At 40.7% G+C, this 17,256-nt stretch overlaps 1 protein-coding gene across 21 annotated transcripts in view; it reads right to left on the bottom strand.

Annotated features, from left to right (window-relative positions):
* The window catches only part of NFASC (neurofascin), a 129,123-nt gene that overhangs the window by 11,842 nt on the left and 100,025 nt on the right, over positions 1-17,256 (bottom strand). For 10 of the 21 annotated variants that reach the window (XM_075853758.1, XM_075853755.1, XM_075853754.1 and 7 more), the window contains 2 exons: positions 12,848-13,039; positions 1,622-1,729 (listed from right to left, as the gene is read on the bottom strand). The exons of the other annotated variants lie outside the window; for them this stretch is intronic. In XM_075853758.1, coding sequence (XP_075709873.1) covers positions 1,622-1,729; positions 12,848-13,039 — 300 coding nt within the window. The remainder of the gene's footprint in view (positions 1-1,621; positions 1,730-12,847; positions 13,040-17,256) is intronic. 21 annotated transcript variants of the gene reach the window in all.

Below are 17,256 nucleotides of genomic sequence, written 5' to 3'. Positions count from 1 at the left end.
AATGCTCTTGTTCTATTCTGAGCACACTACAATGCTCTTGTTCTATTCTGAGCACACTACAATGCTCTTGTTCTATTCTGAGCACACTACAATGCTCTTGTTCCATTCTTAGCACTCTACAATGCTCTTGTTCTATTCTGAGCACTCTACAATGCTCTTGTTCTATTCTGAGCACACTACAATGCTCTTGTTCCATTCTTAGCTCTCTACAATGCTCTTGTTCCATTCTGAGCACTCTACAATGCTCTTTTTCCATTCTTAGCACTCTACAATGCTCCTGTTCTAATCTGAGCACTCTACTACTGCAATGTAAGAGTTTCGTCGTACCCTTCTCCTTGAATTGTAAACAATACCACAACAGACCAATTGTTGCCCTTCATCCATCTTCTGCAGTTACGTTTACTAGTATATCTCCAAAAACTGAGGTTTCACAGATTAAACATTCACCTCAAGAATTCCTACTTTAGATGTTCAAATAGATGAAAGTCTCTACAATTATAGCAGTACTATATGCAGGATATTTTTTTTAAAAATGGAGATACTGCAGAAAGTGTTGGACTAGACTGTTTAATAAACTAGACTGCAGACTAAATATTCACACCTGAAGTGAAGTCAACACCTTAATGTAGTGTGTATAATCCAATATATCATGACATGAGCACACAATGTATAGAACTTTCTATCACACCACATTACAAAGTGCAGCTTGTAGGAGATAAACTGGACACTGGAGATTCCACAAAAGTTGCCAGAATTCCAATTATAATCATAGGTTTAATACACTGATCTGCATAATGCACAGTTAGTATTAAAACAACTAATGTACATACGTACTATATACTTATTGTAGCATGCTTCCTGTTCATATGTATATTTCAACAGTTGTAAATCTGGATGGCAGGTAGCACACAACATGTTAAGCTGACCCAATCAAATATGACCATAGAACAAGCGGATAAAGCATATGCAATGTGAGACATGCCAATATAATGTTTAATATATGAGGTGACAAGACCTTCCATTCAGCAAAGTAAAAAAAATGATGCATAGACACTTATTAGAAATGCAGTGCTTCCAAGCATGTATAATTTCTGTACGCACCTAGCCACCTTATATATATATGCTCATGGAAAATGTTTAACAAAACGTTATACATAGTCATATATGGGACTTTTAAACTGAGAATTTAGATAGTATTACCTTCATATACTATGTCTGTTTTAACAGAGGGAAGCCAATCAGAAAGTTCAAGTTTTGCCAAAGAATACTAAAAACAGTTTAATTTCTGTAAGAGTTCCCATAAATGTCTATGTAAATACACGCATGTATGACACGCGTGTTTGTTGATTTTTAAAAAATCTATTTTACAAGCTGAATAAATGCAATGCAGACACTCCAGGAGTGGTGGTATAATAAATTGTAAACCAGGGCAATTATTAATCTCTGTTCATAAATATGGCAACAGAAAACGGTCTTAGTTCTATTTATTGATGTGTTTATTGACAGCCTCCTCCTGAAGTGTCCTCCTAAATTTGCGCACAGTGCAGCAGAGGTTGGTCGTGGGTGGTGGCTATTAGATCCATTCCAGCTACACGCACTCCACATGCAAAATGATGCTTACTGTCAATATACTCAACCATAACCTCAGTGCCCATCTGTACATTATATACCCAGGTGATGTTTGCCCAGTGGCTGTTGGGGGAAATTTTGATGTCCCAGTGTTCGGGTGCTGTTGGGGAGGTGATTTATAACAGATTAGATTAAACAGCAAGTTATACAGAAAAAAACATCCTTTTTACGTGTGCATATTTTTGTTAAAACTAATACATTAAAACCAGCTGGTTTTCGGTTTGTTTTTTTTAACAGTAGTTTAGCCACTAATAGCCACCATATTAGTGGTAATAGCAACTAGTAACATTTACCAATATAGTGAAAGTATCGGATTGTAATAATGGAAGTAGATATATTTCTACATACACATGATTTATTCTAAAAAAAATACTCAAGGGAACTTGTATATTGTGATCTTTTAAAGTGGTTATCAACCTGAAAAACAAGATTTTTGTACTCATCGTAAAATCTATTTCTTGTTGAATCCATTTGAGGACATAGCACTATGGGTATATGCTCCAGCCACTGGGTGGCGACACTAGTTAGGAAAAAATTTCGGCTCTACCCAGACAGGCCATACCCTTCCCAAAGACATTAATTTTGTACAAAAGCAGTAGGGAAAAAGAAAAAGAATACACAGTCCCGGGAGAACACCAAAGAGAACTACAGGTCCCGGGCCTAGAATAAGCAACAAAAAATAAGAGGACCGGATCTGTGTTCCCCAATGGATTCAACAAGAAATAGATTTTACACAAATCTTTTTTTCTCATTTATCATTGGGGGACACAGCACCATGGGACGTCCTAAAGCAGCCTTAAAGCAGAGGATGGGAAAACAAAAATTAAAAGTACAGCCAAGCGACCGGTCTAACACACAGCTGCCTGCAACACTCTGCGAAAGAGAGTGTCATTAGCAGACGCCAAGGAATGAATTTGGTAGAGCGTGGTGTAACTGTGCACAAAAGCGCAGGTAGCAGACTTGCAGACCTAAGCAACTGAAGCTTGCTGCTTGACCACCCAGGAGGAACCAACAGCCCTTGTAGAATGGGCAGTAACCCGAAGGGGAGGAACTTTACCCTTGGACCGATAGATTTATAAAATTACAGGTCGGATTCAACACGCAATAGTGGCTTTGGATGCTGCCAAACCCTTGCAGGGCCCTTCAAGAATAACAAATAAGAAACGGAGCACTCAAACGAGTCCATCGCGAAAGATATATTCGGACTGCTATTACCAAAACAAGGAAATATAAAGCCCTTTCCCTCAAATAAGATGGTGAGGGCAGAAAGCAGGGAGAAGGACTTGATTAATATGGAAGCTACAGACTAGCTTCGGTAGAGAAGACAGAGCAGGCCGGAAACACCACCTTAGGTGACTTGAAGGACAACGCAGAAAGTTCTGAAATCCGCCTAATGGAGGTGATAGCCCCCAGAAAAGCAACCTTCCAGAAAAGGAAACGCAGTGAAATGTCTCTCAAATGTTTAAAAGGATTCACCTGAAAAACTCTGAGAATGAAATTAAGATTCCAAGGTTTAATAGGATGTCCGAAAAGAAGGGGAATAAGTCTGCACAAAAAGTCTTAACTTGAGAACGAAAAGCCAAAGTTCTCTTCAAATTTCTGCTCTTTCTATTCTTTCTCAGAGTCCAGTGTGAGAGGGCTAGGAAGATTACCCGCAATTCCAACAGGTTTTCTACAGGGACCTTTATATCTCTAACCAAGTTCCCTGAACTGTGTAAGTACTAAAAGCTGCACCCCACCAGGAAAACTTGCATCCGTACAGATGACTGGCCACTGGAGGGGAGGAAAAGACTGACCTATCGAGATGGTCGGTGAGGTTTGCCGATATCGCAACTACTGACGAACTTAAGCGGGCAGGAGAATCAATTTCAATGGTCGGTCCTTGCAATGGTGATATGGAGGTATGCATGGAGAATGTCGATGGAATTCTCCCTGTTCCAGTGATGTGATGACAGACCTTAAAGGGAACCTGTCACCAGCATTTTAGCTATAAAGCCAGCAATACCTGGTGAAAGTGGGTGAAAAATCATTGTCATCTAAGCTATAAATATGTTCTAAGTAAGCTCTGCAGCTTTAGTATTCCGTTTTTCAGTGGTCCCACACCGTATGCAAATGAGCAGAAAAGAGTCAAATCTTCATCTGAAAAGAGTCAGATTTTCATTCCTCCAGCGTCTCAGAGTGGACTCCACCTCCTTCTTTTTGATTGACAGCTCCTTAGCCAGTCAGGGCCAGACAGATGGCAACGGTGGGCAGGGTTAAGAAGCTGCATCCCAGAGGGAAAATTAATTACCATAAAAGGCGGGAAGAGTTTAAACGACGATATTTACAGACAGAGGAGGACTTCAGGAAAGAAAAGAACAGGAACGAACTCTGGACAGCTGCGGCCATTGAGGGGTCAGGCGAGTTTAACAGGTAAGATGTTGATGACAGGATCCCTTTAAGGATTTCTTGCAAAACTGCTGAACACAAAGCGGTTCAACATCCTTCTTGGGAACTGCAAAATAAGTAGACCCGTGAAATCATTCCAGCGGAGGAACTGGGACAAGAACTTTCCACAGGAGAGGGTAAAAAAATGGTCTGTGAAAAAGCAAAAGCTCCATCTGGAGCGCGAGGCGGAGTAGAGAGAAATAATCTTCCAGTGAAAAGCTTTAAAAACTCTTTCTTGTATCCCGTAGACACCATCTCTCTAACCCAATGTGTCGTCTACAAGAGCCATGTCTCAAGTCTCCCGAAAGGAAATAACATGTTCCCCCACTCGGACATCCGCTGCGATTGGGGAGACACCATCATGCTAAAGATGTCTTGTTAAAGATGGACCTCTACTGTGAGTAGACTGTGTATTATCCAAAGGAAAGAAAGGGGGGTCCCTGAGCTCAGTCACAATCTGGGATGGCAAATGCTCCGAAAAATGAACTGTGGAATGGGAGAGTCTAGAAATGTCCCTTAAGGCCTGAGCAATAGACATCACCCATTCAGGGGGTTTCCTGGATAGCACACACTGCAGGCAGAATGGGGTAGGCTGCCCGCGAATAAGACAGGAAGGGAAACAGAAAATAAATCAGCAGCAATGTCTGAAGAAGAAAACAACACCCTTGGGAGGTGCAGAAAACACACAAATCTACAGACAAAAAGCTGGCCTACAGGACCCTTGGAGCGGTGTACCCCCGTGGATAAAGACAGGAGAAGGATGGCACCAGAAAATGAGTTGCAGCAGAACTTAAGTCCTCAAGTCCATTTTGAAAATGGCACTGGCCAGGAGTTCTAAAGTCCTAAGCCCCATCCCCAAACCCCACCTCCCGAGGTTTTGCTAATATCAAGAGCAGACACGAGGAGGGAGACTATAGGCTGAAAAGAAACAACAGACAGGCCAGTGGAGAAGCCAAAACGGAGTAAAGAACTGCTCCCTAGGCCAGACACAACCTGCAGGCTAGATTAGAAAGCCAGGCCGCAGCGAGGGTGGAACAAGAGGTCTGAATGGCACTCATCCCGCAAAGGACAAGAAACTAAACTCCAGAGGTAGTTAAGTAGGGACTAAACCCCTAGAAATGCCTCTAATGAAGGAATCACTTCCCAATAGTAAAAAAATCTCCTAGTGAAGGTATTCAAAGCACTTTTTCAGACAGTAGAAACAATAGAGTGGGGATGGGAACATACTTACCCTCTGACTTCTTCGGGTGCAAGTAGGGTACCTCTGCAGTGACTTCACAAATATAGTAGAGTACTCGAAAGTCTATGGAAGCAGAAATTATAAGTTAGGTGGCTGGCGGAGAGGGACAAACAGAGCAAAGGACTGCCTGGTTACCTGACACCTGCTGGGGGTTGACACACTGTAAACAGGCTGAAAACCAACCTGCAGCTAAGAAAAGAAAAGTAAAAAATGGTATAAAAAAAAGATCATGTCTGCCTTCTACGACACTAGGCTTTCCTACCTAGATTCGCCTTCTAGTGGCAGGAGCTTAAACCCAATATGTTGTTCCCCCTTCACCCAGATAACAGCAATGGCAGCGTCCATAATATACTTGCCACTAGGGAGTATGCAACAGAGTTACAATAATTATATTATGTATAACCTCTACCAGAAACACTTCATTGTACATTATTCCTGTCTGTAAATTGTGACTGTCCAAGAGAAACTCCTGCCAAAGTACCATTAAAGAGGCTGTATAGTATTTGGTAAATTAATCATTGCATTAAAGGCTAATGTACACTTTTGAAATCCTTTTTTTTTTTTTAATGAAAAGGTCTATCAGTGTGATTGGTACAACTTTCTAAATACATTGTATTAAGAATTATATTCACTTTTTGAGATACAGCTGCTTTATATCCTGTATACAGAGCAGCTGTATCTAGCGCTGAGACCTGAATCCGTCAGGTCAGCGGGTCCTGCGTGTCAATCGAGCTGATATCGATCACATCTAAGTTCATGACTTAGATGTAATCGATAACAGCTGGATCCTGCGTGTCCGTTTGTCCCGCTCAACTGAAGGATTCAGGTCTCAGCGCTAGATACAGCTGCTCTGTATACAGGATATAAAGCAGCTGTATCTCAAGAAGTGAATATAATTTTTAATACAATGTATTTAGAAAGTTGCACCAATCACACTGATAGACATTTTCATAAAAAAAACAAAAAACCAATTTCAAAGGTGTACATAGCCTTGAAAAGTAAAGCAACGCTTTGATATACTTTGTTTCAATTCCTCACTGTCAAGATCTCCGCTTATGGCCAGTAGGAAAACATTCAGTGACTGAAAACAACACCAGACCTTGTCCCGCTCAGACAGCTGTTGAGTTTGTTACAATCAGTCTAGATAAGACTCCAGCAACACATAATATCCCTCCTATTCTGGCCTACAGATTGAGAGCTCTGATACATTGTAACACACGAGATGTGGACCTGTAAGTATGGGTTCTCAGGCTCTGAATGTAAATAATGTCACTAACCGCAAGAATGGATCTTGAAAACAGTAAGGCAATGGAAACACAAAGTGGAACATTTTCAAATCCAAGCATATGTGCTTTCTAGTACACCCGTCAAACTTTCCAGTGTAGTGTGTGCCATAACAAGACAATCAAGTGTTGAAGAATACAGTGCACTCTACTGCACAGCTCTGTAAAGCTCCCTTTCTATAATAGAAAATGGTGTAAATGGCAACTGATATTTAATACTAAATGTAATACTAATGGAAACTGAATTTATGTTATTAACTTTTAAAAGAAAACTATATATATATATACACATACACATAAAATTACTACATGCAAGATATTGATCAATAGTAGGATAATTCAAGGGCAAAACTTGTATTTTGACAACTCCTCTACTGCAGCTATAAGTCATCCGTATACAGGGTGGGCCATTTATATGGATACACCTAAATAAAATGGGAATGGTTGGTGATATTAACTTCCTGTTTGTGGCACATTAGTATATGGGAGGGGGGAAACTTTTCAAGCTGGGTGTTGACCATGGCGGCCATTTTGAAGTTGGCCATTTTGTATCCAACTTTAGTTTTTTCAATGGGAAGATGTTCATGTGACACATCAAACTTATCGAGAATTTCACAAGAAAAACAATGGTGTGCTTGGTTTTAACGTTACTTTATTCTTTCATGAGTTATTTACAAGTTTCTGACCACTTATAAAATGTGTTCAAAGTGCTGCCCATTGTGTTGGATTGTCAATACAACCCTCTTCTCCCACTCTTCACACACTGATAGCAACACCGCAGAAGAAATGCTAGCACAGGCTTCCAGTATCCGTAGTTTCAGTTGCTGCACATCTCGCATCTTCACAGCATAGACAATTGCCTTCAGATGACCCCAAAGATAAAAAAGTCTAAGGGGGTCAGATCGGGAGACCTAGGGTGCCATTCAACTGGCCCACTACGACCAATCCACTTTCCAGGAAACTGTTCATCTAGGAATGCTCGGACCTGACGCCCATAATGTGGTGGTGCACTATCTTGCTTGAAAAACCTCAGGGAACGTGCCAGCTTCAGTGCATAAAGAGGGAAACACATCATCATGTAGCAATTTCAGATATCCCGTGGCCTTGAGGTTTCCATTGATGAAGAATGGCCCCACTATCTTTGTACCCCATATACCACACCATACCATCAATTTTTGTGTTCCAACAGTCTTGGAGGGATCTATCCAATGTGGGTTAGTGTCAGACCAATAGCGGTGGTTTTGTTTGTTAACTTCACCATTCACATAAAAGTTTGCCTCATCACTGAACAAAATGTTCTGTGTAAACTGAGGGTCCTGTTCCAATATTTGTTTTGCCCATTCTGCAAATTCAGTGCGCCGATCTGGGTCATCCTCGTTGAGATGCTGCAGCAGCTGGAGTTTGTAAGGGTGCCATTTGTGGGTAGCTAATATCCGCCGAAGGGATGTTCGACTGATGCCACTCTCCAGTGACATGCGGCGAGCGCTACGCTGTGGGCTCTTGCTGAATGAAGCTAGGACAGCCACTGATGTTTCTTCATTAGTGACAGTTTTCATGCGTCCACATTTGGGCAAATCCAACACTGAACCAGTTTCACAAAACTTGGCAAGCAGTTTGCAAACTGTAGCATGGGAGATGGGTGGTCTCGTAGGGTGTCTTGCATTGAAATCTGCTGCAATGACCCGGGTACTGCGTTCACCAGACATCAACACAATTTCTATCCGCTCCTCACGTGTTAACCTCTGGGACAGGTCAATGGCTGTAAACAAAGAGAAGCTTGTAAATAACTCATGAAAAAATAAAGTAACGTTAAAACCAAGCACACCATTGTTTTTCTTGTGAAATTCTCGATAAGTTTGATGTGTCACATGACCCTCTTCCCATTGAAAAAACTAAAGTTGGATACAAAATGGCCGACTTCAAAATGGTCAACACCCAGCTTGAAAAGTTTCCCCCCTCCCATATACTAATGTGCCACAAACAGGAAGTTAATATCACCAACCATTCCCATTTTATTTAGGTGTATCCATATAAATGGCCCACCCTGTATAATAAATGGGAACAATTAATAGCACTTATTTGATGCGTGGAATAGTCATAAACAGAGGTTATAGCTATAAAGCTGACCACAGCATCTAGTAAGAAAACCTCAGGGTCAAGTACATTCAACAGACCACTGCTTAAAGAGGCTCTGTCACCACATTATAAGTGGCCTATATTGTACATGATGTGATCGGCGCTGTAATGTAGATTACAGGTGTATTTTTTACTTAGAAAAACGATCATTTTTGACGGAGTTATGACCTATATTAGCTTTATGCTAATGAGTTTCTCAATGGCCAACTGGGCGTGTTTTACTATATGACCAAGTGGGCGTTGTACAGAGGCGTGTATTACGCTGACCAATCAGCGTCACACACTTCTCTCCATTCATTTACACTGCAGATCACGATATAGCTATATCGCTATGTGCAGTCACATAAACACACTGTAACGCTACTCATGTGTCATGACAATGAATATACATTACCTCCAGCCAGGACGTGATGTGTATTCAGAATCCTGAACACTTCTGTAGCGTCTCTGTGAGCTAAAGCATAGCAGGCGTAGTCTCGCGAGATTACGCTGTAAGCTGTCATTCACAGCGAGATCTCGCTGTGCTGTAAATCACAGAGACGCTACCGAATTGGTCAGGAGAATGAATACACATCACGTCCTGGCTGGAGGTAGTGTATATTAATTGTCATGACACATGAGTAGCATTATAGTGTGTTTATGTGACTGCACTTAGCGATATAACTACACTACCGTTCAAAAGTTTGGGGTCACCCAGACAATTTTGTGTTTTCCATGAAAACTCATACTTATATTTATCAAATGAGTTGCAAAATGACTAGAAAATATATAGTCAAGACATTGACAAGGTTAGAAATAATGATTTTTATTTCAAATAATAATTTTCTCCTTCAAACTTTGCTTTCGTCAAAGAATGCTCCATTTGTAGCAATTACAGCATTGCAGACCTTTGGCATTCTAGCTGTTAATTTGCTGAGGTAATCGGGAGAAATTTCACCCCATGCTTCCAGAAGGCCCTCCCACAAGTTGGATTGGCTTGATGGGCACTTCTTGCGTACCATAGGTCAAGATGCTCCCACAACAGCTCTATGTGTTTGAGATCTGGTGACTGCGCTGGCCACTCCATTACAGATAGAATACCAGCTGCCTGCTTCTTCCCTAAATAGTTCTTGCATAATTTGGAGGTGTGCTTTGAGTCATTGTCCTGTTGTAGGATGAAATTGGCTCCAATCAAGCACTGTCCACAGGGTATGGCATGGCGTTGCAAAATGGAGTGATAGCCTCCCTTATTCAAAATCCCTTTTACCTTGTACAAATTTCCCACTTTACCAGCACCAAAGCAACCCCAGACCATCACATTACCTCCACCATGCTTGACAGATGGCGTCAGGCACTCTTCCAGCATCTTTTCAGTTGTTCTGCGTCTCACAAATGTTCTTCTGTGTGATCCAAACACCTGAAACTTCGATTCGTCTGTCCATAACACTTTTTTCCAATCTTCCTCTGTCAATGTCTGTGCGCTTTTGCCCATATTAATCTTTTCCTTTTATTAGCCAGTCTCAGATTTGGCTTTTTCTTTGCCACTCAGCCCTGAAGGCCAGCATCCTGGAGTCGTCTCTTCACCGTAGACGTTGACACTGGCGGTTTGCAGGTACTATTTAATGAAGCTGCCAGTTGAGGACCTGTGAGGCGTCTATTTCTCAAACTAGAGACTCTAATGTACTTGTCTTATTGCTCAGTTGTGCAGCGGGGCCTCCCACTTCTCTTTCTACTCTGGTTAGAGCCTGTTTGTGCTGTCCTCTGAAGGGAGTAGTACACACCGTTGTAAAAAATCTTCAGTTTCTTGGCAATTTCGCGTATAGAATAGCCTTCATTTCTAAGAATAAGAATAGACTGTCGAGTTTCACATGAAAGCTCTCTTTTTCTAGCCATTTTGAGAGTTTAATCGAACCCACAAATGTAATGCTCCAGATTCTCAACTAGCTCAAAGGAAGGTCAGTTTTATAGCTCCTCTAAACAGCAAAACTTTACAGCGGTGCTAACATAATTGCACAAGGGTTTTCAAGTGTTTTCTAATCATCCATTAGCCTTCTAACACAGTTAGCAAACACAATGTACCATTAAAACACTGGAGTGATGGTTGCTGGAAATGGGCCTCTATACACCTATGTAGATATTGCATTAAAAACCAGACGTTTGCAGCTAGAATAGTCATTTAGCACATTAAAAATCTATAGAGTGTATTTCTGATTAATTTAATGTTATCTTCATTGAAAAAAAAACTGTGCTTTCTTGCAAAAATAAGGAAATTTCTAAGTGACCCTAAACTTTTGAACGGTAGTGTATATCGCGATCTGCAGTGTAAATGAATGGAGAGAAGTGTATGACGCTTATTGGTCAGCGTCATACACGCCTCTGTACAACGCCCACTTGGTCATATAGTAAAACACGCCCAGTTGTCCATTGAGAAACTCATTAGCATTAAAGGCAATGTGTTGCCAGAAAAACATGTTTTTTTTTTTTAAATTAAACATTTAGTGTGTGGGTGATTAAACATTGTTCAAATTTTTTTTATTTTTTTCACGAGTCAGGAAATATTATAAATTGGATTCAATTGGATTCAAATTTATAGTATTTACCATTTCTGGTCACTAGATGGAGCCATTCCCAAAAATATGTGGTAAAGCAACCACATAGCTTTTCTGCTGAAAAATTGGGTAAAAAGCCCTCGCTCTAGTGAGCTCTCAGCATCCCCCCCTCCTTTATCCTGGCTAGTGCCGGGATAAACGAGGGGTTTGAACGGTGTAACCTCCTACAGTGTGTGTCGCCATTTTTTGAGCTAACACACAGTGTAGTAGGTTTACATACAGTAGTAAACACACACAAACACGAACATACATTGAAATCTCTTACCTGCTCCTGCCGCCGCGACTCCCTCCGGCCCGTCCGCTCCGTCTGCTGCCGCTGGTCCAAGTGCACAAGTCCGGAAGCCGCGACCGGAAGTAGTAATATTACTGTCCGGCCGCGACTTCCGGTCCACAGGAAAATGGCGCCGGACGGCGCCAATTTCAAATTGGACTGTGTGGGAGCGGCGCATGCGCAGTTCCCACACAGACGCCGTACACACAAGTGAATGGGACGGGAGCCGTTCGCAGTCCCTATGGGACTGTGGCTGCCGTATTCCATGTCTGTATGTGTCGTTAATCGACACACACAGAAATGGAACAAAAAATGGCAGCCCCCATAGGGAAGAAAAAGTGTAAAAATAAGAAAAAGTAAAACACAAACACACAAATAAATATAAACGTTTTTAATAAAGCACTAACATCTTGAACATATGAAATTTTTTTTTGTGATGACACTGTTCCTTTAAGCTAATATAGGTCATAACTCCGTCAAAGATGATCGTTTTTCTAAATAAAAAACACTGCTGTAATCTACATTACAGCACCGATCAAATCATGTACAATATAGGCCACTTATAATGTGGTGACAGAGCCTCTTTAAAGGGTAACAATGTTTGACAAACTTCCGACATGTCATAGTGACATGTCAGAAATTGAGATTGGTGGGAGTCCAAGCAGTCAGACCCTCCCAATCACTAAAGCAAAGCAGTAAAAGAGCTCGTGTGAGTGCTCAGCCGCTTCAGGTCTGTTCGGCTTTTTTCCAGAAATCAATGTATTGGAGTTCGGACTCAATAGAAAGTCTATGAGCCCGTACTTCCGGAGAAAGCCGAACAGAAACAAAGCGGCTGAGCGCCTACACGAACGCTTCTGCAGATTTGTTTTAGCGATTGGTGGGGGGTCCTCAGTGCTCAGACCCCCACCAATCAAAACTTCTGACTTGTCACTATGACATTTCAGCAGTTTGTCAACGTTTAGTTACGTTTTAAGATGGGCCTTTTCCTTTCTCATTCTCTCATTTGCTAGTTCCTTCTAGTATGTTGTCTCTGACCCCTATCTTTTTGAAAAGGAATAAATAGATGTTCTTAAATAATGATATCGTAACACACAAACACTTTAATAAACACTAAAAGTAGACATTCAATTTAAACAATTACAACAATGTCTAAATAGGAGAATTTGGCTTTAATTTTGCACTACGAATTTCTATGCTTGGGCTATGCCTTATTACACCAGACAGCTTTACTGATGACGATGTCATTGAATTCTTTTTCTTTGAAGTGCAGTACCTATTTCACGGATGCTAGCCACAGTTGTTGGTGGGCCCTCAGTAGCAGTGGTAGTAAGAACAGTTGTTGTAGTAGTGGGTCTGGCTGTTATAGTTGTGGTGAGGACAGTAGTGGTATCACTGAGAGTGGTTGGGGGAACAGTTGGGATTTCTGTGGGAGCATCTGTAAAAGGTGCTGGAGATGTTGGAGAAACTGAGAACAAGTTAAAAATAGACTGAAAAGAGAGCAGAGAGATGCACGTCTTCCAGAATTTAATCAAACTCTTCAGACATCTTGATACAATGTGTATTTTATACCCCTCAGAAACAGACATGTGACACCGCAACTACCTTAAATTTAGTCTGCGGTCAAATTCAGGGCAAACAATTAGTTTGAACCTTGCTCTGAGGGTAAAACCTTATTTCTAGCTGCGCTACAGAGATCCCTATTATTCACCTTCCCAACTGCCTGGGAATGTAAAAGCCAATTTTCCCTCTGCTGGTTAGGACAATTGAACGTAGTAAAGCACTGAAGACTGCTTGGTGGGAAAATGTTGGAGATGTTGGATTAAAAGAAGGTGCTAACTCTAGGAAATGAATGCATTTTCAAGTTTTGTCTTGCGTTACTCCTCAAAGTAAACACCAAAAAACATGAGACACTATTCTCATTATTAATACAAGGCGGGGTAAACACTGTGTGATTTTACAGGTTTTGATATCCAATCATTTACATTATTAACACATTTCCCATATGTATGAATAATGTCAAAAATGTCTTCCACTAGTACATACTGCTTTTTTCAATAAATAGTGTTCAATTGCACCATTCGAGGCGTACAAGTGTCCAGTTATCAGTCATCAAGTCTTCGGTAAGTCCTCTACAGACTGTGTATGGTCAGCTTTAATGTAAAAATCTCTTTTAAAGGTTCTCAAGGTTTTTTGGTCCTCTTACATGGCCTGACGTGGACCGCGTAAACGAGTGTCGAGCAATGAGACAGCTCGTTGATCGGCGCTCATTTTTCCTTTCACAAGGAGTTATGGGGACGAGCGATCGTTACGATGATCGCTGTGATGACTCATCCCCATACATTTCTATCATGTCGGCAGCACGTCTCCCTATTTACACAGGGGAATGTGCTGCCGACAACGATAATATTTTTGGCTGCATAAACGATACAATCAACTGATGAACGAGAGTTTACTCGTTCATGGGCTAATCTTTGCCCTATTTACACAGGGCAATGATAGGGAACAAGGCTTTTCTCTGAAAAAAGCCGATTAGAAACGAAGCGTCTCAAAGCTTTTGCCGCTTGGTTTTAGCGATCTGTGAGGGTCTCAGTGCTTAGACCCTCACAGATCAAAACTTCTGACATGTCAGAAGTTTTCTTAAAGTTTAGTTATCCTTTAACATATTGGCTACTGTGTATATATATGTAGCAGATTGTCAGAGAAACAAATCAGATCACTTCTTTCATTATTTTTAACCTGCTTTACAAAAATGATCTAGTAGGAATCTGTTTGGTTCCTGTGGATAACTGCCCCATTTTTTGTTTGCAATAGTTTGTATACACGAGGCTTATTGTCTTTCGTTTATCTAAACGTTTCCATCTTTTCAACCATCCTAATCAATTCTACTGTAAGAGATTTTGGATACTCTTATGACTCTAAATATTATCGGACAATCAATATATAAGGACTCTCCACTGAGAAAATGCACAGATCTTACATGTAACTATATAAAAAAAAAAAAAAGAAGTTATTTAAAGGCTGAAAAACCAAAATGTCATACTCCGCCCATTCTAAGAAAAAATACAACACAGAGATGTTACTTGAAAAAGTGATGACCTGAAAATCTTCATTACACACAATTTTTACAATGCAGCACAGGAAACATCCAAAAACTTCACTTGTAAGCAAGCAGAAGAAATAGTAAGTATTTACAGAGATAGCAAGATGCCTGAAGGGTGTGTATTTTATTTTGCAGCTGCCATTATTTTTTTTATAAGCCTGGAAAACCATTTTAAAACAAAGAAGGATACATCATCTCTTGCTCATCTGCAGCCATGCTTGTTAAACTGGATGTCAGGCAACTGAGCACAAGTAGCTCCTAAACAGCCATGCACACAACCCCCAGCATGTATTGCATGTGCTACTAATAGCTCAGCCATTCTTGGTTGCCATACTAGCATGCAGTACAGGTCTGTTTATGTAGACATGTTTGCAGTATATTGGTAACTCAAGGTAACAATATCACTGCCTTAATGCAAAAATACACAACATTTTCAAGTTCTACTTTTCAATTTCATATTTTTATATAGTAAATGAAGCAATGGACCCGATTAGAAGTGTGTGTGTGTGTGTGTGTGTGTGTGTGTGTGTGTGTGTGTGTGTGTGTGTGTTATAGAATTCCTTTCGGAAATGTTTCCTTTTCCTTCCTGTGGGGATCTCTTTTTATTTTATTTTGAAACAAAGGCGAGTAGAGCAGGAAAATACATGTATGTATAAGGCTGTGTTCATATCAGCGTCAGGCTTCCGTTTGACCTTTCCGTCGGAGGAACCGATGGAAAGAAAGCCAAACAGAAACCATAGCTTCCGTTTTCATTACCTTTGATTTCAATCCTAATGCTTCCGTTACAATTGGTTTCCGTTTGTTTCCATTCCGATTCCGCTTAAAAAACAGAAACTTTACGGAACGGAAACAAACGGAAACCAATTGCAACAGCAGCATTACCATTGAAATGATTGGTAATGCAAATGGAAGCTATGGTTTGGCTTTCCGTTCATCTGTTCCTCTGACGGAAAGGTTGAACGGAACCCATAAACGGAAGCCGGACGCTGATGTGAACAGGCCCTAAGGAAGCCTTTGGTATGACGCCATAAAGATGATGCCTTAGATGCAATCTAAATAGGGCCCACTTTACACATTATGTACTCACTTCATATCTTAAACTAAAACTTTGGTAGCTCATGAGGCATCCATAAATGCAGATCAAAGGCAGTGTAATATTTTTGCTCAGACCGGCTTAAAAAGGGCATATCCCCATTCTAAAAGAAATAGAAAATATGTCTTAATCTATAAAATAAGTGCGTCAAAAATGGTAATGAAAATGCTGGGTAGAAATATTGGTTTGAGACCAACAGCATTTTAATCTATGTAAATTTTCTTAGAAATTATATTGAGGTTATCTATGCAAACAGAACAGGTTCTATAAAGAAACTTTACACCAATTCCCTTTAAAGGAAATCTGTCAGCAGTTTTGAGGCCTCAAAACGGCTGACAGTGCGATACAGGGGAGGACGAGGACATTGTAAACATACCTTTTATCTCAGTCATGCAAGTAGCATGACAGAGAAACTGATGTTTAATTCCATCAGTGCCGCAGTCTCAAGTGCCACTGAGGTGGGCACTTGATGTGCACAATGTCCTTGGCTCTACTCAGAGAACGCTGCCAGCTCCTCCTGTCTGAACGACGGCTCTAGCGGGCTCCTAATTGGACGCTAGAGCCGTCACTTACAATAGAGAGTGGCACTTGTGACAGCGGTGCCGGGGGAGTTAAACGTCGGTTTAGTTACAATGCGCTAACTCAAGGTCTCAAAACTGCTGACAGATTCCCTTAAAGGTAGGAGAGTTGTCCTATAAACAAAAGAAAATATAGGAAAACATCCAATGCACAGTCATGTGATATACAAAATAGATATTAATAAATAATATCTGTGAATTCAACTATTTAGCTGAGGAGTGCCAGTATAAATGCAATGAATTCCTTGTTGGTTTTTCAAAGTAGTATTCTGATCTCAGCAAAGGGGTTAAATATATCTGCGATCACAGTGGTTGCAGCTGTAACGTGCACCTGACACTAGCTGCGGATGGTGCAAGTGAAGTTCCCGTGCCCGCACAATCCTTGCACTGTACATTTGGTACTACTTAGCGCCAACACTGTACATATACAGCAGATGGTGCCCGGTGGTTAATGACTACAACTAAAGATCTTGAAAACCAGAAAGAATTCATAAAGAAAGTTTATACAAATTTTGCATTTCATTATACAATGAATATGCGTTTTGATTTTTTTGCTTAATCCAGCAAAAACTTTTGAGATTGAGGCTTAAAAGTCGCTGTAAGGTGATCTTGACATGAAAATATTCGTTTCGTAGCTATATGTACATACAAACAAATTATTCGTTTGTTCATGCCGCTTTTTCCACTGTCTGGAAATGAGCATACTATGGTCTTTTGCAGAAATAATAACAATAATAAACCTTTTAAGCATACAAACACTACATTTTTTATTTTTAAAGACAGAATTCCCCTGTTTCTACCTAGCTAAGAGACAAGGATCCCAGATTTGCTGCCTCTATTCATCGGGGAAAAAGCACAGAAAAGAAGGTGATGATCAATGACGATCCTCCCAGTAGAGAATAAATGCATTT

Source organism: Rhinoderma darwinii, chromosome 2 (genome assembly GCF_050947455.1).
Source record: "Rhinoderma darwinii isolate aRhiDar2 chromosome 2, aRhiDar2.hap1, whole genome shotgun sequence".
Lineage (NCBI taxonomy): Eukaryota > Metazoa > Chordata > Amphibia > Anura > Rhinodermatidae > Rhinoderma > Rhinoderma darwinii.
Note: the sequence above shows the minus strand (reverse complement) of the source record. Positions and strands in the feature narration are given on the sequence as shown.